The sequence below is a fragment of the Mustela nigripes genome, chromosome 15 (genome assembly GCF_022355385.1).
Source record: "Mustela nigripes isolate SB6536 chromosome 15, MUSNIG.SB6536, whole genome shotgun sequence".
In the NCBI taxonomy this organism is placed as follows: Eukaryota; Metazoa; Chordata; class Mammalia; order Carnivora; family Mustelidae; genus Mustela; species Mustela nigripes.
In genome coordinates this window covers 14216870-14243877 of record NC_081571.1, presented here as the reverse complement: position 1 = coordinate 14243877, position 27008 = coordinate 14216870, and the positions used below count along the sequence as shown (strand labels likewise).

Sequence of the window (27008 nt, the reverse complement as noted above, 5' to 3'; positions counted from 1 at the left end):
CCCTCCAAATCATCTTCTCCCAGCTGTTGTCTTCCTATCTCCTCAGGTTCGTGAGCAATTTACACAGGATGAAACCTCATTACATCATATCTCAACTATCCAATTTTCATAGAAGCCACCATTTCCTTAATATTTGACCATCAAAACAGGAAAATACTAAAATGCGTGGTAATGCACAAAGTAATTTTACCTCAATGGTATTTTTCATTTTGTGGAATATCTCTTGAAAATGGCCCTCCTTTGGACTGGCAGAAAACCTGGAAAAATCTCCAGCAAATAAAGTAGGAATTCTTGATTTGGCTTCTGGTCGCCACTGGAGGTTGCTTGCAGCAATTAAGGTGTGGGGTTTAATAATGTCTTCATTAAGATCGATCCAAAACTTTATTGCCAATAAATTATGGCATTCATCTGACAAATAGACCAAAGGAGCAAGACCTAAAGAAACAAAACAAAACACCCACTTCATTATATATGTTAGATAAATTTAAAAAATGCAAGGAACTTCTAATATGCCCATTTGTTTTGGTATGCTAATGGTAAAAAGAAATCAAAATAACTAAATTTAGAGAAAGCTTAGGATTTCCAAAACAACCTGTTGGTTATTATGCTAAATTTTAATGCCAATATGACAACATATTCTATTAATGAGGCCACGGGGAAGCAGGTATGCACTGCTGGTGGGAACACAAATTTGTGCAATCTTCTGGAGAAAAAAAAATGGTAGAACCCAGCAAAGTGATGCACTCTTACCACCCAGCAACCCCACTTCTAGTACTCTATTCTGAAGATGTATTTCCAATAATAGTGAGATATGTACGAACAAGAATCATGAAAATATGCTGTATGAGCTTATTCACTGAAGCACCATTTGTAGGTAATTATAAACGATTTAAAGTAGCCTATATTACTGGAGAGTAGTATGGCATATTCAGGCAATGCTGTACTATGCAGCTGTACAAAAGAATGAGGAAATGCTCTGAAAACACAACGGTCTAAAATCTTTGGGATGAAGCAAAGCTGTTCTAAAGAGGGAAGTTTATAGCAATACAGGCCTACTTCTAGAAACAGGAAAAATTCCTAATAACCTAAAGGAAATAGAAAAAGAACAAAACTCGAAGCCAGTAGTACAAAAGAAATTATATAGATTAAGGAAAAATAAATGAGAAAAAAAAATCAATGAAACCAGAAGCTAGTTCTTTGAAAAGATAAAATTGATAAACCAGGATGAAGCCAGACTCATCCAAAAAAAAAAAAAAAGATGCAAACAAAATCACAAATGAAGGAGAATAATAACTGACACCAAAAAAAATACAAAGGATTATTAAGAGAACAATGAAGAATTATATGCCAACATATTAGACAACCTAGAAGAAATGCATATACATTCTCAGAAACATGTAACTTTCCTTTTTTTTTTTTTTTAAAGTTTTTATTTATTTGAGAGAAAGAGAGAGAGAGGGAGAGAGCACAAGCAGCAGGGAAAGGGAGAAGCAGGCTCCCCACTGAGCAGGGAGCCCAATGTGGGACTTAATTCCAGGACCCCAGGATCATGACCTGAGATGAAGGCAGACACTTAACTGACTGAGCCACCAAGATGCCCCTGAAACTGAATCAGGAAGAGACAGAAAATTTGAACAGACTAATTAACAGCAATGAAACTGAAAAAGTAATAAAAAAATTCCCAATAATCAAAAGTCTATGATCAAATGGCTTCACAGGTGAGTTCTACCAAACATTTAAATAGGAAAAACTACCTCTTTTTCTTAAACTATTCCAAAAAAACAGGAGAGAGGAGGACTTTAAAATTTATTCCCTGATGAACATGGATGTAAAAATACTCAGCAAAATATTAGGAAACTGAATCCAACAATACATTTTAAAAAATTCACTACAACAAACTAGGATTTATTTCTGGGAATAAAGGGTGCTTCAGTATTCACAGATCAATCATCATGATATATCACATCAGTAAGAGAAAGGCTAACAACCATATGACACCTCAACAGATGCAGAAAAAGGATCTGAAAAAGTACAATATACATTCATGATAAAAATCTTCAACAAAGTAGGGTTAGAGGGAAAATACTCCAACATAATAAAGGCCATATATGAAAAACAAATAGCTAGCATTATATTCACTAGTGAGAGAGAGGTTTTCTCCTAAGGTCAGGAATAAGACAAGGATGCCCACATTCTCTACTTTTATTCAACACAGTACTAGAAGTCCTAGCTGCAGCAATCAGACCAAAAAAAAAAAAAAAGAGAGAGAGAGAGAGAGAGATAAAGAAAAGACATCATCTAAACTGGTCAGGAAGAAGTAAAACTGACTATTTGCAGATGACCTGATCCTATGTAAAAAACTAAGAGGCCCAACAAGCAGCAGATCTGGGGAGACTCCTCCTTCCTCTTCCAGTAGGAGAGCAGCACAGAAGCCCACCACAGTAATCTGCTGGGTTTGGAGCTCCAAACAGGGCCGTGCACCAGAGATAGAAATGCTCAGTCATAGGCTGGGTGAACACAGAGTGTGGCCAGAGACCAGGGAAACAGGAGAGACTGACTGCTTTTCTCTGAGGACACACTGAGGAGGTGCCTGCCCCAGCTCTCAGCTCCTCTAAGGACAGAGACTGGGAGGCTGCCATTTTCTTTCCAGTCCTCTAAATCTGTAAGGAACTCTTTTAGGGAACAAAAGCTACAGAAAACAAACCCAAACAGATTACTTAGCTTGGCCCCTGGCAAGGGTGGTGCAATTTTGCCTAGGGCAAGGACATTTGAGAATGACTGTAAGAGGCCCTTCCCTTAGAATATCAGCAAGAACATACAGCCAAGACCAAGTTTATTGATCAAGGAGAACCACAAAGTTCCAGCGCTAGGGGAATACAGCACATAGAATTCATGGCTTTCCCCCCATGATTCTTTAGTCATTCAAAGTAAATTTTTTAATTCTTTTCTTTCTCTATTTCTTTTTTTATTTTTCTTTCCTTTTTCAACCAACTTATAATTCTTTTCAAAAATCTTTAATTTTGATTTTTATAGTCATATTCTATCGCTTCATTTTATTTAACCTTATTTTATGTATGTATGTATGTGTGTGTGTATACACACACACACACACACACACATTTTTCTTTCTTTAAAATTTTGGGATGCAGATTCTTCTAACAGACCAAAATATACCTTAAATCTAGTGTTAGGCTTTGTTCTATTCTATTCACCTGCCTGATCATATTCTCTTTTTTAAAAAAAATTTTATTTTTTTAACCAACTTCTTATCAATTTCTTTTTTAAAATCTTTTTGAATTTTCATTTTTACAGGCATATTCCCTCCCTTCATTGTATTTACTCTTATTTGTGTGTGTGTGTGTATTTATGTTTTTCTTTCTGTTATATTTTGGGTGGCAGTTTCTTCTAACAGACCAAAATACACCCCAAATCCAGTGTGGGCTCTGTTCTATTCATCAGCATGATTATATTCTTTTTTCCCCCCCTTTCTCCCCTCCCTGCCCCAATTCAAGTCCCTTCTGATTTATTTACTATATATTTTTCAGAGGTCGCTGTTACCCTTTTAACATTTTGTTCTCTCATTCATCTATTCTTCTCCTGAAAAAATGACAAAACAGAAAAAAACTCACCTCAAAAAAAAAAAAAGAAAAAAGGCAATACCAACTGCCGGGGAGCTAATCAACATGGGACATTAGTAAGATGTTGGAACTAGAATTCCGACTGACAATTATAAAGACACTAGCTGGGCTTGAAAAAACGCAAAAAAGATACTAGAGAATCCCTTTCTGGAGAGAGAGAATATAACCAAGTCAGAATCAAAAAGGCTATCAATGAGGTATAATAAAAAAATGGAGACTCTAACTGCTAGGACAAATGAGGCAGAAGAGAGAGTTAGTGATACAGAAGACCAAATGATGGAGAATAAAGAAGTTGAGAAAAAGAGAGATGAACAACTATTGGATCATGAGGGGAGAATTTGAGAGATAAGTGATACCATAAAAAAAAAAAAAAGAATAATTGGGATCCTAGAAGAAGAGAGAGGCAGAAGGTATATTAGAGCAAATTATAGTGGCTAACTTCCCTAATTTGGGGAAGGAAACAGGCGTCAAAATCCAAGAGGCCCAGAGAATCCCCTCAAAATCAATATCTAACGGTTAAACTTATAAATCTCAGAGAAAGAGAAAATCCTGAAAGCAGCTCAGGACAAGAGGTCTGTAACCTACAAAGGTAGAAATATTAGATTGGTAGCTGGCCTATCCACAGAGACCTGGCAGGCTGGAAAGGACTGGCATGTTATATTCAGGGTAAGAAATGAGAAAAATATGCAGCCAAGAATACTATATCCAGCTAGGCTGTCATTGAAAATTGAAGGAGAGATAAAAAGCTTCCAGGTGATGGGTATTAGGGAGGGCACGTATTGCATGGAGCACTAGGTGTGGTGGAAAAAACAATGAATACTATTACACTGAAAAGAAATTAAAAAAAAAAAAAGCTTCCAGGACAAACAGACTAAAAGAATCTGCAATCACAAAACCAGCCTACAACAAATATTGAAAGGGATCCTCTAAGCAAAGAGAGAGCCAGCCTTAAAGTAACATGGACCAGGAAGGAACAGAGACAATATACAGTAACAGTCACCTTACAGGCAATACAATGGCACTAAATTAATATCTTTCAATAATTACTCCAAATGAAGATGGACTAAATGTCCCAATCAAAAGACACAGGGTATTAACCTGGATAAAAAAATAAGACCCATCGATATGCTGTTTGCAAGACTCCTTTGAGACCCAAAGAAACCTCCAGATTTAAAGTGGAAAACAATTTACCAAGCTAATGCACATCAAAAGAAAGCTGGGGTGGAGATCCTTATATCAGACAAATTAGATTTTAAGCCAAAGACTATGAGAGATGACAAAGGACACTATTATCATACTTAAAGGGTCTATCCAACAAGATCTAACAATTGTAAATATTTATGCCCTTAACATGGGAGCAGCCAATTATATAAGCCAATTAATAACAAAATCAAAGAAACACATCAATAACAATGCAGTAATAGTAGGGTACTCTAATATCCCCCTCACTGCAATGCATAGGTCATCTAAGCAAAAGGTCCACAAGCAAATAAGGGATTTGAATGACACACTGGACCAGATACATTCAGAACATTCCATCCCAAAGCAACCGAATACACATTCTTCTCTAGTGCACATGCATCGTTCTCCAGAAGAGATCATATCCTGGGTCAAAATCAGGTCTTATCTGGTACCAGAAGATTGGTCATTCTCTGCATATTTTCAGACCACAATGCTTTGAAACTAGAACTCAATCACAAGGGAAAAGTTGGAAAGAACTCAAATACATGGGGGCTAAAGAGTATCCTCTTAAAGAATGAATGGGTCAGGGGCACCTGGGTGGCTCAGTGGGTTAAAGCCTCTGCCTTCAGCTCAGGTCATGATCCCAGGGTCCCAGGATTGAGCTCCGCATTGGGCTCTCTGCTCAGCAGGGAGCCTGCTTCCTCCTCTTTCTCTCTCTGCCTGCCTCTCTGCCTACTTGTGATCTCTGTCTGTCAAATAAATAAATAAAATCTTAAAAAAAAAAAAAAAAGAATGGGTCAGCCAGAAAATTAAAGAATTTTTAAAATTCCATAGAAAATCAAAATAAAAACACACCTGGCTCAAAATCTTTGGGATGCAGCAAAGATGGTCCTAAAAGAGAAATATATCAATACATGCCTTTCTTAAGAAACAAAAAAAGTTTCAAATACAGAACCTAATCCTATACCTAAAGGAGCTGGAGAAAGGGCAGCGAATAAAGCCTAAACCCAGCAGGTGAAGAGAAACAGTAAAGATAAGAGCACAAATGAATGAAACAGAAATCAAAAGAACAGTGGAACCAATCAATGAAACTAGGAGCTGGTTCTCTGAAAGAATAAGATTGATAAGCTCCTGATCAGACTTATTAAAAAGAAAAGAGAAAGGGCCCAAATTAATAAAATCATGAATGAAAGAGAAGAGATCACAACCACCACCAAAGAAATACAAATAATTATAAGAACATATTATAAGCAACTATATGCCAACAAATTTTAGACAATCTGGAAAAAATGGATGCATTCCTAGAGATATATAAACTACCAAAAGTGAACCAGGAAGAAATAGAAAACCTGAACAAACCCATAACCAGCAAGGACAGTGAAGCAGTAATCAAAAATCTCCCAACAAACAAGAGCCCAGGGCCAGATGGCTTCCCAGTGGAATTCTACCAAACATTTAAAGAAAAATACCTATTCTTCTGAAACTCTTCCAAAAAATAGAAACAGAAGGAAAACTTCCAAAATCATTTTATGAAGCCAGCATTACCTTGATCACCAAACCAAAGACCCCACCAAGAAGGAGAATTACAGACCAATATCCCTGATGAACACAGATGCAAAAATTCTCACTGAAATACTAGCCAATAGGTTCCAACAATACATGAAAAGGATTATTCACCACGACCAAGTGGGGTTTATTCCTGGGCTGCAAGGTTGGTTCAACATCTGCAAATCAATCAGTGTGATACAATACATTAATAAAAGAAAGAACAAGAACCATATGATACTCTCAATAGATGCAGAAAAAGCATTCAACAAAGTACAGCATCCTTTCTTGATTCAAACTCTTCAGTGTAGGGATAGAGGGTAAATACCTCAATATCATCAAAGTCATCTATGAAAAACCCACAGTGAGTATCATTCTCAATGGGGAAAAACTGAGAGCTTTTCCCCTAAGTTCAGAAAGATGGCGGGGATGTTCACTATCACCACTACTATTCAGCATAGTACTGGAAGTCCTAGCCTCAGCAATCAGACAACAAAAAGAAATAAAAGGCATCCAGATTGGCAAAGAAGTCAAACTCACTCTTTGCAGATGACGTGACACTTTATGTGGAAAACCCAAAGACTCCACTCCAAAACTTCTAGAACTCATACAAGAATTCAGTAAAGTGTCAGGATATAAAATCAATCCACAGAAATCAGTTGCATTTCTATATACCAACAAGACAGAAGAAAGAGAAATTGAGTGGATCCCATTTACAATTGTACTCCAAACCATCAGATACCTAGGAATAAACCTAACCAAAGAGGCAAAGAATTTGTACTCAGAAAACTAAAAATTATTCATGAATGAAATTGAGGAAGACACAAAGAAATGGAAAAACGTTCCATGCTCATGGATTGGAAGTATAAATACTGTGAAAATGTCTATGCTACTAAAGCAATCTACACATTTAATGCAATCCCAATCAAAATACTACCAATTTGTTTTCAAAGAAATGGGACAAATAATCCTAAAATTTATGTGGAACCAGGAAAGACCCCAAATAGCCAGAGGAATGTTGAAAAAGAAAAGCAAAGTTGGCAGTATTACAATTCCAGACTTCAAGCTCTATTACAAAGCTGTAATCATCAAAACAGTATGGTATTGGCACAAAAAACAGACCCATAGATCAGTGGAACAGTATAGAGAGCCCAGAGATGGACCCTCAACTCCGTGGTCAACTAATCTTCAACAATGCAGAAAGGAATATCCAATGGAAAAAAGACAGTCTCTTCAACAAATGGTGTTGGGAAAATTGGACAGCCACATGCAGAAGAATGAAATTGGATCATTTTCTTACACCACACACAAAAATAGACTCAAAATGGATGAAAGACCTCAGTGTGAAACAGGAATCCATCAAAATCCCTGAGGAGAATACAGGCAGCAACCTCTTCAACATCAGCCGCAGCAAATTCTTCCTAGAAACATCACCAAAGGCAAGGGCACCAAGGGTAAAAATGAACTATTGGGACTTCATCAGAATAAAAAACTTTTGCACAGCAAAGGAAATAATCAACAAAACCAAAAGAAAACCGACAGAATGGGAGAAGATATTTGCAAATGACACAATAGATAAAGGGCTAGTCAAGGAGAAATCTTTGTTTCTATTAAGTGCCTAAAACTTAACTGACCAAACTGAGCTCCTGACCGTCAACACATACCTGTTTTTCTTGCCCTCTTCCCCTCTCAGTAAATGGCAATTCTTTTCCCAGGCACTCAAACCAAACACCTTGGCATTGAGTTCTTGAGGCCTCTCTTTACACTACCTATACTGTACACCTCCATCAAAGTACAATCAGAATCTTGCTTACATGTGGAATCTAAACAAGAACAACAGCAATGAAAATAAACAAAAAAACCAAACTCAGAAAAAGGGATCAGATTTCCTGGTTGAGAAACAAATCTGCCCTCTATGTAGGAGGCAGAAAAGATTTCTGTCCTTCCAAGATTTTCTGCTATACAAGCATTCTTAAAGTGAGAGTCTGAAACAATGGCTGCTATAAAATGTGCATAAACATCACAGAGAATAGCCTACCAATACAAGGAACCTAATAGGACAATGGGAAAACAGCTAGCAAGGTGGTAGATTTTAACCCAACCGTATCAATCAGATTAAACAAACTAGTTAAAAGACAGGCAGGCCCTCAGACTGATAAGAAAACAAGATCCAACCATGCTGTCAGAGGCCCAATTTAAATACAAAGACACTGGTGGGTTAAAAATAAGAGTGGGGAAAAGAAGTACCATATAAATAAGAAATAACAATAAACAAGTAGGAGGAGCCACACTAAACAAAGTAGGTTTTAGAACAAAAGGCTTTAGTCCCTATGATGAGAGATACTGCAGAGAAGCTGTAGGTAGAGGCTTGAAAGCTCAAGAAACTGCAGAGGGAGATTATAATTATTTGTCTAGTTATCATTCAAATGGTACAAAACATTTCCAGCAATTTCTTTAAAATTAAGTAGCACTGAATTGGGATAGAAGTTCTTTCCCTGTTGTAATGCAGAACTGCTTTTCATTAAGAATTAAGGTTATAACAGGCCTACTTTCAAATCATTAGTCACCAAATTTGCTGATTTGTAACTCCAATTAATCATAAGGAAGACAAATTTAAAAAACTATTATTTTTCAAAAGCATCCATAAGAAGCTATTATTAAAAACACATTCTCTATTACCTATTTTTTTCACAACAGAAATTACAAATCCTACTAGGTCCACCTCAGAACAAGGTGGTTGGAAATCTGGACTCAATAGTTTGTTGAAGTTAAGGGGCTCTCTTGGCTGATAAATTTGGCATAGGATTTCATCTGAAGCCTACAAGGAAAAAAAAAAATCAATGTGTATATATATATTCTATAAGTTAATATGCCATATAAGCTAATATTATATAAACTAATATAATCTATATTAATATAAACTAATATTATAAGCTAATAATTCATCAAAATTAAAAAACTATAATGAAAAGTTTGTACCTGTAGCTGTTGATACTGGGTTTTCTTTGTAGCTGTTAGTTGTATGTTAACTTTTTCAGATTTACTTTTAGATTGTGATGTTGCAAGATGATAGATTCTATATCTCTTTCCTTCTGTTAACAGGGAATATAAATCTGATGATGGACGCCAGATACTCAATGTAACTAGATAAAGAGGAAAAAGACATAATGGAAGAACGGATAAGCATTACAATTCTTGTAAAACAAATACCATAACAACAAAGATCCAAGGATTATACCATTGTTTTGTGGGTAGTGGTAGCCCATTTTTGCTCTTCTGATACACATTAACTTTATACTTTATGTACCATTTGAACTCATTTTATTAATTAGTACTCTAACTTAAAAAATTTATATACTGACCTGAATCTTTTTCTTTCTTCCCATAGCTTATGATACGCAACTTCCATACAGTTGTAACATTCCTTGATAAAATTTGCTCTCCTTGCTCAGCAGATTCCATAGCCTTCCTGAATTCCAACTGGATCTGTGCTTGCTTCTTATCATTCAACATCTGTCTGTGATTATTCAAGGCTCTTAACTGCTCTTCACTAAAGTAACCCTAGGATCATTTAATATATTAAGGCAAGTGATATTAGAATAAAAAGCAAACAAAAAACCTCACCCACTGTAAATGAAACTGTCTAAATGGGTATGAAATACAATATAATTCTAATTCACTTTAACAATGTGACAATGTAAAAATTGAGACTAGTATACTCAGCTCATCACATAACAAATATTTTCAGGTGCCTTAAATTTGTCACTTATTTTGTGACAAATTTCCCGAGGGCCAAGACAACCCCCTACTTAAAAGTATACTCTAATAATCATAACCACCATCAACATTATAAATAGCTGACATTTAAGTGCTCCCTGTATCTGAGGAATGGATCTGTGCGTGGTAAATATAATAATTTATTTAGGCCTTACAGTAATCAATGAGGTGGGCCCTAGTACTGTTTGCATGTTATAGAAGATGAAGCTGAGGTACAGAAAGAATAAATAACTTGCAGGGGTGTACGGGTAGAGGTAGTTCAAGAGCTCTCATTCTCAACCCACGGTAGTATAATTTTATTAACTCTCTGGAACAGTGGATACTGTTGAAAACAGACACGCCCAATAAGCACTTATTTGTGCCTCCACACTTCTCTCCTGGTCATTTTAGCAAAGTGCTGTCTGTATCTCTTGGGACTCTACACCCAGTAAAACAAAAATGAATGAGTAAACAAAAAATAAAATAAAATCAAAGAGGAAATGGAATCCTGACACACAACACACTAGACTGCAGTTGCCTCACACATCTTAATAGCCTAATTCATATTGGGAAGGGACACTATGGGATCTTGGTACCCTGAACAGGTTTTTATTTTTTTTTTTATGGATTTTATTTATTTGACAGACAGAGATCCCAAGTAGGCAGAGAGGCGGCGAGGGGGTAGGGAGAAGGCTCCCTGCTGAGCAGAGAGATGTTCGGCTCCATCCCAGGACTCTGCAATAATGACCTGAGCCAAAGGCAGAAGCTTTAACCCACTGAGCCACCCAGGCACCCCATGAACAGGTCTTCCTAAATATGCAGACAATGTTTAATTGAAACATAAAGTCCCCCAACATTCAACATGGTCACTGAAAACAAACCCTTTGTCAGGGCAGGGTCTTTAAGAAATGGATGGCTCCTTTTCCCTCCAAGAATCTCAAAGAAAATCGTATCTAAGTGAAATCTCCAGAATCATGTACTCTCAGGACCTAGTGAAAAGCCCCTCACAGGCTTTCCCTTGACAGAGGTGGTGGGGAGGCCCAAGAGAGAAATCACCTGTCCAGCTGCAGATTAGCAGGACGGGGTCTACAACTTAGTCTTCTTCTTCTTCTTCTTCTTTTTTTTTTTAAAGATTTTATTTATTTGACAAAGAGAGAGATCACAAGTGGACAGAGAGGCAGGCAGAGAGAGAGAGAGAGGGAAGCAGGCTCCCTGCTGAGCAGAGAGCCCGATGTGGGATTTGATCCCAGAACCCTGAGATCATGACCCGAGTTGAAGGCAGCAGCTTAACCCACTGAGCCACCCAGGCGCCCCTACAACTTAGTCTTCTAACTCTTATTCTGCCCCCTTATTTCCTCCTTCAAATAAATTCCATAAAAATAAAATAATATACAGTATTTAATTTGATCCTTAAACAACTGATTTTATGCCCATTTTAAGGTTATTTTGTGCCCTGTTGGCTAATTAATGGCACAGCTATAATTCTAACACAGGTTAATGCTTCGGACACTTTTCCAGCAACACACTCTTAAGGTAGAAGATTAGGAGATAAACTTCATATAGTATCTGAGAAAGAAGTGAGCATATGGAAACTGAGACAATGCTTTGAAGATTCTTATTTTACCTTAAATGTAAACAAGTTTTGCCTGTATTTTAAACCACATTTATTTAACATATAAAATTACTTAATCCTTCTACCTTCCATTTTTATAGAATCGCAAATGTACTGCACTGGTCTGGCACATCACAAGGACCCCAGAAATGTACACACCCTCTTTGAGAAACACACTATTTCAACACAGCACTTGCCCTGATGGCCAGAAGACCAACCAGAGCTTCCCACTATAAAAGAGGAAGATTAAGCCCCCCAGGATGCCCTCTTACTCTCCCACCTCCAGATAAGCTGGGTCTGGTGCATTCGCCACTGCTTCATAAAGCTCTGCACCATCTTGCAGAGCACAGACTTGCTGTCTTGTTAATGCACATGATGGCCTACATTGTTTCGTTATATTTTCTAGGAAAAAAAAGCATCATTAATAAGCCATAACACAAATTTAAGAACCTTGAAAGCTAGAGAAACAAGCAAAAAGTAGCCAAAGAAGGGAGGCTAAAAAGCAAAACACAATTTATCTGCTAAAAGTTTTCTAGGAAAATTTCAAACTAGTGCACTCACTCCTGGTTTAAAAAATTGTCACACAGAGAGCTTAGCGTAATTTGTAAATTAAGTAAATGATTTCATGATTTACTTCATCATGAAAACAGCATAAGCTGGTGAATCGAACATTGAGAGTCTAATTTTCCTACAGATTTATATAGAACAGGAAGTTGAAAATCATGAAGAAATGCAGAACACAAAAATTTCAGCAAAAAACAAACATCAATTTCATGTCCTTTATGCTAAAAATACTATAATTTTTTTATTATTAAAATTGCTGCCACCAGGAAAACAAGATCTGGCTCTAGGTGTGATAATACATAAACCAACAACTACAACAATGAAAATACAAAAGTTATATAAAAAGTAGGTAAGGGTACTGAAGAAAATGATATATGGCTTGGGAAAATTTTTTTTGAGAGTTTATCCTTCCTTTTTATTGAATATATTTGACATATAACATTGTATAAATTTAAGGTGGCCAATGTGTTACTTTGATTCATTTATATACTTAATATGATTGCCATTGTATTAATATTCATCATATCACATTAGTACAATATCGTCTATATTCTTTATACTGTGCACTGGCTCACTATAGCTTATTTGTTCATTGTTGTTTTACCTTTAAACACCATCAATTTTATCCTACCACCTCTCATCTGTTGAAAACCACCATTTTACTTTATTTATGAGTTTACTTTAGTTACATTCTGTCCTAGGTGACATCATACTGTACTTGTCTAGGGGAAAATAATTTGGCAGCTTTTTTCCCTTGCTACTATTCTTTCTCTAATACCAAAAACGATGCTATAAATACTTTAATATTGAAGCTTAAGAGGAAGTTTACATAAGACTTCTGAGATGTGTTGTGGTTATGTAATGTTTTATTGTCTAAGATAATTACAAGTATCTAAAAGGTCAATGTGTTGAATAAAAAGGTGATAATTTGGGGGTCACTTCTATGCTTATTTGTATGTCTTTGTAATAATATTTTTAAAAAATTTAAAAAATTCAGATACAGGATTAAGAAAGAAGTCTATTATTCAAATTAAAAAAATTCACTCAATTTACAGAGGTTAAATCAGAAGCCTCTAAAAAGCCTTATAAAAAACCTTATTCTCATATGAAAAAGAACTTGTAATATACAATTCATTTTACCATCATGCTTTTCAAATTCCCCTTGAATTTTATTGAATAAAACTTCTAGTTTCTTTTGTTGGGCTTCTGCATATTTCGTTGCCTCCTTTTCTTCCTCTCGTTCATTCCTAAATATGCATAATCCAGATGGGGTCCTCTCCATCCACTGTAATGACATGTCAAACAAAGATACATGTTGGGGAGGGATCATTCAAATTAACTGTCCCAAAAGAAAGAAATAAAAACTTTCAAGAATGTTATCATACCTGTATTGGATATGCTCTTTGAACAACTACATCAATACAACCAACATTTCCTCCATCACTGAAAAGTGATGACAAGGAGAGAGGGAAAGGTCTAGGATCAGGAGAGAATCCAAGTTTGGCATACCAGCGAGCGCGACGAGTACTGTTAGCAGCAATCTGGACAAATTAATGAACAAATCGATTTATAAGTTTATATATTCAATACTATTTCAGATGGCATAACATTTCCATTCATTTCTTCCATTCATTCAAATATACTCATTTTCAAAAGCCTCATGAAAATAAGAATGTAGAAAACCTGTACAAAAGTGAAAACACTTTCAAAATACAGTCTCTCAAAAAATTGTTTATGCTGTTGTAGAGTCTTAATGTAAATATTATTTTTAGAAAATTAATAAGAGACTTCAATTTAAACATGATGGATTAAAATATACTTATTTATTTAGGTTCCCTCAAAAGACCTAAAGGACAAAGAACTGGGAGAGGAGGACAGTGAATAAGACATTAGCAAAATCTTGGAAGCTAAAAATTTATTGGGCAACTGGTAAATAATGAAGCAGCCTCAGAATGATTACAGTTAAAAAATAACACGGGGCGCCTGGGTGGCTCAGTGGGTTAAAGCCTCTGCCTTTGGCTCGGGTCATGATCTCAGGGTCCTGGGATCGAGCCCCACATCGGGCTCTCTGGACTCGGCAGGGAGCCTGCTTCCCCTCTCTGTCTCGGCCTGCCTCTCTGCCTACTTGTGACCTCTATCTGTCAAATAAATAAATAAAAAATCTTAAAACAACAACAACAAACATTTCTAAAGCACTTATTATGGTGCCTGGATTGTGTTAAGTGCTTTACATCTACTAACATTTAATCTTTACAACAATCCGAAGACGACTTATTCCCATTTTACAAATGACGAAACTCAAGTATAACCTGCCCAACATTACTCAGCTGGCAAAGTTGTATGGCATCACTAGGAATCAAAATTTAAGGAAATCACTCAGAATTTGGAGGCAACAGGTACCTCTGAAGGAAGGGGTACGAGTTGTAGCTGAAAATGGAAGGAAAGATCATTAAGACCTCAGATTTCATTTCCTATCCCAAGGAGGCCTTCCCTTACACCAAGCAGGTCTTCCCTTACACCAAGAAGAACCCAAGACAATTTACTTTCTGGAAAGGCTGAACCAGACATATCCTGGACTCTGGAACACAAGGCAGAGGCATCTGGCGGTGGGGAGGGTGGGGGTGTAGGGGATGAGAAGCTATACTGAAAAAAAATGCAATAAAAATCCTTATGAGTCACCTTATTACTTTTTTTACTCTGCTCAGCTCTCAGTCACTGATATTTGAGGGTCTCCTAACAAAAGCAAGTCCCCGTCTTATCACTCTACAAGTTGACAAACGCCCACCTCACAGAGAGCTTCTGATCAGGTTATTAGTGCCCCAGTCTGGAAGAGGAAAGAACAGCTAACAATCAGCTAACAATCAGTTGAAGGAGATTATTATAGAGGGGAAAAATTCAGCAAGCAGAAAAAAACAAAATAAAGCAAAATATTAATCTTTAGAAAGATGATAAGATGTCGCATCTATGAAACAAGAAAAGGATGTAATAAAAAAAAAGAAACATTTAGGGAGTAATAAGGGCCTCAGAGAATGGAAAATTATGTCAATAGGCATATATTCACTTTAGGAACTACAAAATTAGAACTAAAAAGTAGGGGGAGCAAAGACAACAAAATGGAAAATAGGAGAAAAGATGAGAAAATTAGAAGACCACTCAGAGTGGTCTGCCAAAATATCAGAGTTCAAGGAAATTGAAAAGGGAAAAATGGAGGGGGACGAAATTATCAAAGAACTACTTCAAGAAAATTTTCTAGAGAACTCAGTGAAGGACATATGTTTATAGACTGTTTGCCATGGTGTACCCAGGGCGACCATTTTACAAGATAGGCCAACTCCAAAGTAACTTGCTGTGAAATTTCTGAACACTGCAGATAAATGATCTTCAAAACTTTCCAGAAACAGTTCATATAGTGAAGGACTGGGAATAAGAATAGCACTGAATGTAGCAGAAGATATACCAGGAGTAAAAAGGTAGTACAGAAAATATCTTCAAAATTCTGAAGATTATTTCCTTCTCAACTTCTATATTCAACCACCTAACCAAAAGCTCAAGAAAAAGCTACAAACTCCTTCTCTTAAGAAGCATCTGGGGGGGTTGCTTGTATGCCCTTAGAGCGAGGAAATAAATCCATAGAGATATAAATACAGAAAACAGAGTTTCCAACACAGAAGGAGGAGAAAATAATTTCTAGAAATGTAACTGTGCTGCATACATGGAAGGTAACCACTTCAGAATGGAGCAGGAGTATGGAAAGGTCCAAGAGACTGCTAAGAAAAAGAAACAGAATCAATAAAGGCATTATAACATGTTGGGATGATCTTTATATATCTCTTGTGTGGGAAGGAGTTGGTGATAAGGGTACAGAAAATTAAAAAAACAAACAAACAAACAAAAAGCAAGACAGGTGTTCACTCCAGGGAAAGCAGTTAAGTTATAAAGAAAATGTAATTGGTATATTATATGCTGTGTTGTGAAAAATATTTCTCAATCATTATAATGTAAACAGTGAATACAGACTTCACTCCTCAACTTTCATAGCAGGAAGCTAACAGTTAATGTCTAAACAAAAGGAGAAAAGATAACATAGCAGTATAAGCAAGAGAAACTACCGGAGATTCCAAGTGGTTGCCTTTGGGGAGCACAAACAGAGTTTAGGTAAGATGGCTTCAGTGACTGCTTTTCTGCTGGGGGGGCGGGGGTCGGGGTGGTGGTCATAAGGCTACATTACATGAGTTTTGAAATTATGCACACGCACTGATTTGATAAAAGCAAAACAAAAGATTGAATCGGGAGACAGAAAAACCATAAGAGACTCTTAATCATAAAACAAACTGAGGATTGCAGAGGGGGAGGAGGGTAGGGAGAGGGTGGTTGAGTTACAGACATTGGGGAGGGTATGTGCTATGGTGAATGCTATGAAGTGTGTAAGCCTGACGATTCACAGACTTGTACCCCTGGGGCTAATAATACATTATATGTTAATAAAAAATAGAAAAATTAAAAAAAAAAAAACAAAAAAATCCCCAAAGATTGAAAGCTACCCTAACTTTGATTTTTAAGCAACATAAAGCTTGTTTCAGCTTGACTAAAAGCAACAATGTGGAGTTAATGACAAAGTATCTCTTTACCTTAAAAATGTTTAACTTATTAAACACCTTCCTGAAATAGAGTGATCCAGAATATGACAGAAGTAAACTATTTCATCTCATAAATCTGACTTACATATTAGTAATTTCTCATATCAATATTGTAGACTATTCAATATGACAAAGTCCTATTTATAAGTTTAAGTCTACATAGAGATGAAAGATACATTTTATTATTATTATTTAACAATCACTGAAACCTAATTTTCTAATCATACCGAAATAAAGATCTAATAATCAGGTAATCCGGATAGAAGCAGAGCAATACTATGAGAACAATACGGCACCAAGGGCTATAGGCACCCATAGCCCCAAATCAAACCCAGTGCAAATTTGCTCCTGCATTGTTTTAGCTCAATATACACTTCTCAGTTTCCTAAAAGTAGCACAAAAAAATTTGACAGTCTGAGAATTTTGCCACTTACACCCCAACTATTAGTATGTTTTCAAAGAATGGAGCATCTTTCATAGAACTAAGTTTAAAATTTAAAATATGAAACCTCCCTAGAACTTAACTAAATCAGTGACTGATTTTTTACCTAGAGTATGCATTAATTTAATTTACCTTTAACATAAGAGATTCTGGGGCTTCGAGTGGTGTGCAGGCATCAGGAGAGCCAACCAGTTCTGCTCCATGAATAATGATCTTCTGACCCACAGTCAGTTTACCATTCTTTACAAGAGCTGAGAGGGGAGGATCTAACTGGGCCTTAACAGCATACCATCCATCTGTGAGCTCAATAATGCCCACTTTTTTGGTACCCATACTATTAGTTTTACTGCTGGAAGTTTCAGATATATCTACGCTTGATGAAATTATTTCAGAAATACAGAGAACAAGAGTTTTTGCAGCTGTGTCATCCCTTTCCATGATCTTTTTTAAGGCTGATCTTCTGCTTCTATCAATTTCCACATCATATCTAAAAATAAAAAGAAAAATGCATATTTTAGGAATTGTGAGTCTAGAATTTCATTGTGAAAAGGTCGCCAAATAATTGAGAATAAAAATTAAATACCTTTACTGAAGAACTACTGAGACAGAAAGAGTATTTAAAATTTGGTAGCTACCAGTATAGTAAGTTTATTTTATTTTTTTTTTTAGATTTTATTTATTTATTTGATAGAGAGAGATGACAAGCAGGCAGAGAGGCAGGCAGAGAGAGAGGAGGAAGCAGGCTCCCTGCTGAGCAGAGAGCCCGATGCAGGGCTCTGAGATCCCAGGGCCCTGAGATCATGACCTAAGCCGAAGGCAGCGGCTTAACCCACTGAGCCACCCAGGCACCCCAGTATAGTAAGTTTATTAAAATATGAACTAAATATTAAAACTCCCATGCAAACATGGTTTATTAGCAAGACCTGAAGAGTGGATCAAATTAGTAATTCATTTTCTTCTCACAGGCCAAGAGGTTAAGGAGGGTGGGGGAAGAGGGAAGCAAGAGGTGTAGGAATGTGTAATTTCTCTTAAGGGGGCTGGAAGACGACAAGAGAACTACTGTGCACAACTGAACAGCAGGGTGGGATGGCAACAGCCACTGACAACTGACTTGTGTACGTCTACAATGGGGAAGTCACAGCCTGCGCAGAAGTCTGACCCTTAACACAAATATGTGATTACATAATATAATGCATTGAACTTGCCTGTATTTTAGTTGAAGAAGCACTCTTTCTGGGCTTAGGCACCTATTAGCAAATTCCTTAGGAAAGGCAAATTCCATAGCTGCCAGTTTCCATATAATCCATCTGTAGTGATTATACACCCAAACTCTAGAAATAAGATTTGGATCCACACCTGGGGTGTCACACAGAGCCCTGAACAAATTAAGATAGAACAATATTAAAAAAAAAACAAAACACGTAAGATGATACTGAATTCAATAACCATGACCACTATTTGCACAAACACTGCATCATACAAGATCATTTAGTAAGTTTTTATGAGTTAGACAATAAGTTACAGGACTTAGAAAACAATTTGACATGTATCAAAATATACTAAGAAAACACTAATCAAAACAATTATTTCAACTGGAAAATGAGATCCTTAATTTAAAATAATTGTATTTTAGATTATCTTTCTCAAAAGAGATTATTTTCTAAAAATTATCTAAAAACATCCTTCTCTTGTCTTGGTACTTTTTAAAGATCTTTCTCTCTTTGTTCAAATCTCTAACTCTTCTTCCTTTCCCATTCTCACTTTGAGTACTAGGAAAACAAATAATCAAGAGGACTTCCAGAAGCTTCCACCCTCACATTCACCAACCCACCAGCATCTGGACCCTTACACTTTGCCTTTCCTGCCACACTAGTTCCCACCCTTTCTTGTCTAGTTAAGGACCCTGATCTAGGAAATGACTCCTCTCTCTCCTCATCATCAACTTCTTTCTTTTCTACTGAACAATTTCCATTCAGTATAAAAATAAGTTTTTTTTCTTCCTTCAACACAACAAAACTTATACCCTTTACTCTCAGTTCCTTCTCTAGATACTGCCACTTTCTCACCCCATCAATTTACTAACTTATTTTCATTAAGACTAATAATGACCTCTACATTGGTCATTAAATCCATGGTCAATTCTCTGTCCTCACTTAGCCTGCAACATACCACACTCTTTGGTATTAATTTCTAGCTTTCAGGTTGCTCTTTCTCAGTCTCTCTTTTATAGCTTTAATTTATATGCTAATAACTATGAAATTAATTTCTTTGGCCCATACTTCATTTATAAACTCCAGACTTGCATATCCAACTGCCTACTGAACATATCCACTTGGGTGTCTACTAATATCTTAAGCTTCAAATGTCCCATGTTGGGTACCTGGGTGGCTCAGTTGGTTAAGCATCTGACTCTTGATCTCAGCTCAGGTCTCGATCTCAGAGTCATGAGTTCAGCCTACTTAAAAAAAAAAATGTCCCAATTGGACATTCCATTTCTCTTCCATCTTTGATCTTTGCAATTCTCCATACACGGAAATCGATGTATGGAATTCCAGCCACTAATGCCAAAATCTTTGGAGCTATTCTTATTCTCCTTTTCTCTCACACTCCTCATTCAATCCTTGATCATATCCCAATGGCGCCACCTTCAAAATAGCCCAGAATCCAACTGCTTTTCACCAACTCTTCTGCTACCTTCTCTGTCTGAGCAGCCACATCTCACTTGGATGACCTCAACAGTTTCCTAAGTGGTCTCTCTCCTTCCATCATTTTCCCTCCTGACAGTCTAATCTCAATAGCAGCCAGAGTTATTCTTTCAAAAACAAGGCAGATCATGTCATTCCTCTCCTTTAAACATTCTTACTTAGGCCAAAAATTATTACTCAGAGTTAAAGCCAAACTTCTTATAGGTCTATACGGCTCTATCTTTCTGACTTCATCTGCTACTACTTCTCTCTTGCCCATTCTACTCCAGCAACACTCACTTTCCTCCTGTTCCCCAAATAAGCATGCTTCCTGCTTACAATCAATGCTTCCCACGCAGGGTCCTACGCTTACTCCCTTGCCCTCTTTCAGGACATTGACCAAATGTCAGGGCCTCAGTGAAGGCTCCTGACTACTGAGCCTATTTTAAATTGCACTTATCCTCACCCGAGCTATGCTCTTTCCAGTTTCTTCATAGGATTCATCACCTTCTAATATACTACACAACTTATTTCTTTTTAAAATTTTCCTTCTCCACCCCAAACCCCTCTACTATAATGTATGACTTATTAAAGCAAAGATTTCTGTTTTCTTTTGTTATCCTGAGTATCCAGAAGACTTATCTGGCACAAGTAGGTCCTCAATAAATATTTGTTGAATGTTCAAAAAAACAGCTTAAGCTTCAACAAAGTTATGAATCATGCTCACCTGATTATAGGATAATTACTCTTAACTTTTATACTCTGCAGGTATAATACATACTTAATACAAGAAAACAATGTAACTGTTTAGTATACTTTTCCATCTAGAATTGATAGCAGATATTTATGGAAGACAAGTGCAAGATGTAAATCATATTCCTGTCTTAAAGTATTCCAAAAACATAACAGAAGTTTCAGGTAAAATGTTTTACCAATTTCCCCAAACTATAAATTTTGAAAAGACACACACAGATTTTAAAAAATAAGCACATTAGAAAAAAGTTTCTCCTCTCTTGCCCTTAGCATGCTAATTTCATCATTGATAGCAAAAATTTTAAATCACCTTTATAAAAACATTAGAACTATAAAGAGGTTATATAGTTTTTAAACTGTTTATGTTTTAGGGCAGTAAATTTACTAGTTATTTGGTATTACTGACACTTGAGTATTTCTGCTTAGCTTCTGGTATTTATATACATTGTAATGAAAGGGAATAGGATATAAGTGCATGTGTGTCTGTGTGTGTACCTACAGTAAGGTCACTCAAACTTATCTTTTCTTACCAGTATTCTATAAACGCATATGAAAAATGTCTCAATTTAAGAAAAACCAATTCATTAAATTCTAGGACAAACTATAATTCACTTTTAAAAGATTACAAAAGAATGCCATTTGAACCACAATGTACTTAAAATTAGTCACTAGATAAAAATTTGATTTCTAGCCAACTTACTAAGTTTTAAAGAGATATGTGACAAAGAGATGGTAGAATACAGAAAAGTTAACACAATCTCTTTTTGCAGGGAATACCTATAAAATTCTTCTTTTCCAGCCTTTCCATCATTGGAGGGTATGAGCCATCCACCGTCAGCCAACTGTATTCCCTCTCCAGACCATAGTTCTTCCTTACCAAAATAATCCTCAGTGTGAAACTGAAAAGACTCTGCATTTTTGCTGTTAATTTTTACACAATGTTCGGAAACGCCATACATGTAGAGCTGCATAAAATAAATGATAGAAAAATTTAATAATGAATGAAAAACAAAATCAAACAAAAGAGTATGTTTCTTAGAATAAAAATAATTATAATAAATCAAAATTGAATTTACAAAATTTCTCATTTAAATATTAAAATATTCACCATCAAAATATTTAACTTACTAGAAGCTAAACATTTTAATATAATATAAATGACTCCTACATTCAAGAGACTTTTCATTCCCCTTGTGCGTATGCCTCCTGCTACAGCTGCCATAGGAAGTCACTTTGGGGATAAAAAAGTTATTTAATATTTTACAAAATCTCTTAAAAAAATTCAGAAAGGAAAGAACAGTGAAAAGTGTAAGTATTTTAGGGGATCTGACATCAGGAGCTCAGATCTGTACACAGGCCTAGCCTACTTCCACCCCAGCATGCTTCATCTAAAATATCTTTCCCTTTGTTTAGATATGACTCTGGAGTCACACTCTTTGCTTTGGAACTGCGTCCAACAGAGGAAAACTTACTAGCTAAGTGACATTGGGGTAGTTACTTAACCCTTAACTCTGTGCTTCAGTTCTCTCATTTGCACACAGTGAACAAAATGATGTGCCTTTCCTTTAGATGCTGGTGAAGATTGAGTGAGAAGGAACCAGCGCAGGCACAGTACTTAGAAGGGTGATGAGCGCACAAAAACTATTCAATAAATGTTATCTAATAATATTATATTATGTTCACCTTTCCATTGCCTAAAATTCTAACTAGACAGAACTGGCTTAATAAGAATGCTTTTTAAAAAATGGCAATAGCTCTTAATGGATTCAGGGCTATGAGTTATTCACACTTCAAATTCAAGTAGACTACTTTCTTCTAACACCTCAGAGCACTATAGTAATAAAATGAGTACGTTTCGGGACGCCTGGGTACCTCAGCTGGTTAAGTGGCTGCCTTCGGCTCAGGTCATGATCCCAGTGTCCTGGGATCCCAGCATCCTGGGATCGAGCAGGGAGCCTGCTTCTCCTTCTGACTCTGCCTACCACTCTGCCTGCTTGTGCTCACTCTCGCTCCTCTCTCTCTCTGACAAATAAATAAATAAATAAAATCTTTTTTTTTAAAAAAATGAGTATGTTTTGAAGGGGGAAGAGAAACGTGAATTCTGGAGCACAGATCATTTTAGCGGGATAAGGCAGCAGAGAAGGAGGCTGCCACTGTTGGTTGATTAGGAAACAAAATGATTTTATTCATCCACTCGCACTTTCATTTGTTCTTTCTTTGAACAAAACAATGAGGAGATACTAGTTAATAAAATGAAATTATACTTGACTATAGAAGTTAGCAGCATTGTGGGCAAAAGCATACCTGTTTATGAGAACACGGAGAGGGGACTCGGCCTTCCACTGCTCCTCTCAGAGAGATTCTAGGCACAGTGGAGGTTTTTGCAAGGTACAGACTACCTGGCTGTGGAAAAATGTGCTGCCTTTGTTTCTTTTTAATCCGCATATCCTGTATATCTCTGGCATTCTGAAGATTTGTAATTAAATCTATTAAAGAATAAGTTAGCAAAAAATAAACTTGTACGAACATTTAAAAAGCACAACCTTTGTTTTATAAAGTCATATATGAATTTGCTCTAATTTTCGGGGTTAATTTGGCCTAAATCTTCAGGGGTAAGCAAATTTCAACTTGTAAACAATAAATCTATTATTTTTATTTTAAATTTGGAAAAAAAAGCCAGTAGACTGTTAAATATATATTCCAGTAACAGCAGTCTTAGATTGTTCAATTTTTTTTTTTTTTTTAAAGTAAGAAAGGCCACAGTAGTTACCTTTGAAAGAAACATTAGATTACTTTAAATCTAGTATTTGGACTTAGGAAAAATCTAAAAGCATTAAAAAAGGTTCTGAAATTATTAATCATCACAAAAGGGGTAAAATCCTCAAGGCATTATTTAAATATGAGAAACATCTAACTGGAAGGCAAAAACATATCAACACAAATTTTCACACAATACCTAAAGGTTCTTTTTCACACTTTGTGAATATTATAGTTGCTGCTTGACTGGAGTTATTTTTCTTAAGCTGATGAATTCCACCATCGTTAATATTTGTTTCACTCTCACCAGGGCCATGTTCATCGATCTTTTCTGGGTTTTGTTTGTTTTCTTCCAAATTAGTATTCTTGCTAATACACTGTTCATCTCTGTGAAAATGTGATTTAGTTTTAAAAGGTGGGACAAAGACTTTCACTGGTTTGGCTGGAGTGTTCAAGTGTCTCCTTTTTTCATTTCTTGTGGCAGGAACTGTACAAAATGGCTGCCCTGAAACTGATAAATTGCTTGAAGATTTTTCCAAAGCCAGGTGTTCATAAAAACGAGATTTAGACAAAAATTCCTGACCAGATATGGTGAAATTTGGATTCTGCATTTCGTGCCGTTCCTTACTTGTGCTACAACGAGGAGAAAATATTTAAGTTTGATTATTTACCAATAAATGGACATATATGTAAATGTTTTGGAATATACTTTATTCCCCCTCCCCCACCCCAACCTCAACTGCCATAAGGCAATCATATCCCAGCAACTGTTTTGCATTTCATTACGGTTGCCATCCAAGACAATACCACAATTTTCAAGTCTAACTATTTCTCACACACTGATGTCCAGCCTCTACTACTTACTTCACATAATGTCAAACATGGATCTTGTTTGTCTCCTCTAGTTCTATCACAGTACTCCCTACTTACATCCTTTACCAGAGAAGTTTCTATCTATTCGTCCTCTTCCCTCACCTATACTCTTGACACCTAGTTTAATAATTCAGTCTCCTCAGGAAACATACTTTTTGAATTATTATTCTACCTCTCTTTTCTCTTTCTACCACCTGTTTATACCTTTATTTTTTAGTGCTTTCATTTAGCTAGAAAGCCATGTGCATCCTTGAAACACTTTTTTCTTAGCCTTACCTTCCCTTTGAGCTAATACTCATTGTGACCTACCCTTCATGGCCAATCTTCCTGAATAGGTAATCTGAACTAGCTATTTTCACTTCCTCAATTTCCATTCATTGAATTCTCATTTCTCCCACTGTTCTATAGAAATTTTTCTCAATAAAGTTGCTAAAGACCTCCCAAGTGCCTATACACATACAGCTTTGTGTGTAAACTACTCATTCTACCTGGCCTCTGAAAACTGACTTCTTTCCTTCCCTTTTTTTTTTTTTAAGATTTTTAAAATTTCTTTATTTGACAGAGAGAGATCACAAGTAGGCAGAGAAGCAGGCAGAGAGAGAGAGGAGGAAGCAGGGTCCCCGTTGAGCAGAGAGCCTGATATGGGGCTTGATCCTAGGACCCTGGGATCATGACCTGAGCTGAAGGCAGAGGCTTTAACCCACTGAGCCACCCAGGTGCCCTGACTTCTTGCCTTCTTAAAGTTCTCTCCACTAATATCTATACCACAATTGTCCCTCTGTTTCTTCTTCTTCCCTTTTTTTTTTTTTTTTTTTCCTGCTGGTTTTTCCTCTTTCTGACTCTTAAAAAAATTCCCATCTCTAAACTTGGATTTCTTCCCTAGATATTCTCCCTGGGTAATGTGAGTCATTTCAAATGCTTAAATTATCATATAACAAAAGTATTAATCTGTATCTTCATGCCCAACTTTGCCCCAGGTGTTACTCTTGCACGTTGAACTTCGGATAGCACCATATACCTCTGCCTTGATGTTCCACACTCATCTCAAACTCAACATTAAATTAATCACCTTCCCTAGCATACATGTTCTTCCTCATATTTGATATTTTGTTGAAAATCCCATACTTCCTTTTAATCAAACCTGAGTCCCTGGAACTCAAAGTTACCCTAGAACTCATTTATTTAGTCATCTAGTCATCAAATATTTTATTTTTATTTATTTTTAAAGTAGACTCTACATTCAGTGTGGAGCCCAAATGAGGCTTGAACTCATGACCCTGAGATTAAGATCAAGAGTTAGATGCTTAATGGACTGAGCCATCCAGAAGCCCCTAGCTATTAAATATTTCATGAGTTCCTACTATGTGTGCTAGACACTGTTTTGGTTGGAAGATATAATTGGAACAAAATAAAATCACAGGGTTTATACTCTGGTGGAGGGAAACAGACAAACAAATATTCATATTCAATGCAATAGAGAAAAATAAAGCATGGTAAGGAGGACAGGGAGTGTCCAACAGAAATAAATAAGTAATATTTTATACAGGCTGGTAAGGAAAACATTATTGGTAAGGTGACATCTGTACACTATTAATAAGATCTTTAGGAATTTATGCATGTTTACTTAAATGCACAAGACGATTTTCTCATTATATGTATAAATTAAGGTAATATGCAGATAAATAAGTATTTACTTTAAATATTACAACCTGCTTTTGAAAATGAAAACAAACAAAAAAATCACGTGGGTTTCTACATTCAAAACATGTATATTAGTAGCCTGCTTGAAAATATATCCCAGAAGTGCAGATCAATGATTATTTTCAACAAGGCCACAAACAATTATTTTTGAAAAGGTAACATTAAACATAATTTAAACCATAGCCCTGGGCTAAAAAATTTACCAGCTAGAAAAGGTTTCACAACTGCTTTCTACAATTTTAGATGCTTCTATGATACTCAAATACATTATCCCTAAATGGCATCTCTGTAACTACTTCTTGAAGAGCCACTTGGAAAGGGATGATTTAGCTCTTTGTTAATATTTCTCCTTTACTAAACACCCTTTCTTTCTTTCCTCCTTCCCTCCCTCCCCCCTTTTCCCTTTCTTTTCTTTCTCTCTTCCTCCCTCCATCCCTCCTTCCTCTCTTCCTTGCCTCCCCAGCTTCCCAAGTTATGTATTTGATTGCCAATATTTAATTATGTACCTCCATGGAGAATTAACCCTATTCTTCTGTTAGAGTGCACAAGAGGTAGTTGTCTAGCGGTAGTTGTCTAGCTTCATAGAGTGCAAGAAGGGATGTATTTTCAACCTGTACCCTTGTTCTGGCTCCTTCCTTCTTCATCATCAATTCTCAAGTTTCATGAATTTCTCAGTTTTTGAGGCTTCTCCAAGTGTAACATGGTTGGCTCTTTCCTCTCCCCATTATGATTTTGAATCTTTTCTCTCCCATATGCTTTGAGAAACAGCCACTGTGGTCTCCCTGTCTTGGGTGTGTGTAAGATACAACTTTTGGTACTCTGTATCTGAAAAATGTCTACCTCAAAAGTTATTTGATATCTTGG

The 27008-nt window shown here is 36.3% G+C and overlaps 2 protein-coding genes across 5 annotated transcripts in view; one reads left to right on the top strand and one right to left on the bottom strand.

Moving 5' to 3' along the window:
* N4BP2L1 (NEDD4 binding protein 2 like 1) overlaps positions 1-1211 on the top strand; it is a 38984-nt gene extending 37773 nt beyond the window's left edge. Inside the window, exon 7 of the transcript XR_009400033.1 lies at positions 650-1211. The gene's annotated coding sequence lies outside the window, so the exon portion shown is untranslated. The remainder of the gene's footprint in view (positions 1-649) is intronic.
* Positions 1-27008, bottom strand: part of BRCA2 (BRCA2 DNA repair associated) — a 59471-nt gene that overhangs the window by 5287 nt on the left and 27176 nt on the right. For 2 of the 4 annotated variants that reach the window (XR_009400031.1, XM_059378014.1), the window contains exons 14-25: positions 23770-24203; positions 23118-23299; positions 21591-21778; positions 18582-18752; positions 17509-17863; positions 13683-13838; positions 13438-13582; positions 12014-12135; positions 9728-9926; positions 9345-9508; positions 9045-9183; positions 191-435 (exon numbers count right to left, since the gene is read on the bottom strand). Coding sequence is in view for 3 of the 4 variants with exons in the window: in XM_059378014.1 (XP_059233997.1) it covers positions 191-435; positions 9045-9183; positions 9345-9508; positions 9728-9926; positions 12014-12135; positions 13438-13582; positions 13683-13838; positions 17509-17863; positions 18582-18752; positions 21591-21778; positions 23118-23299; positions 23770-24203 (2500 nt within the window). In the remaining variant the exon portion in view is untranslated. Of the gene's footprint in view, positions 1-190; positions 436-1100; positions 5712-9044; positions 9184-9344; positions 9509-9727; positions 9927-12013; positions 12136-13437; positions 13583-13682; positions 13839-17508; positions 17864-18581; positions 18753-21590; positions 21779-23117; positions 23300-23769; positions 24204-27008 lie in introns of those variants that run through there. The other 2 variants (XM_059378015.1, XM_059378016.1) reach the window with 2 other exon arrangements.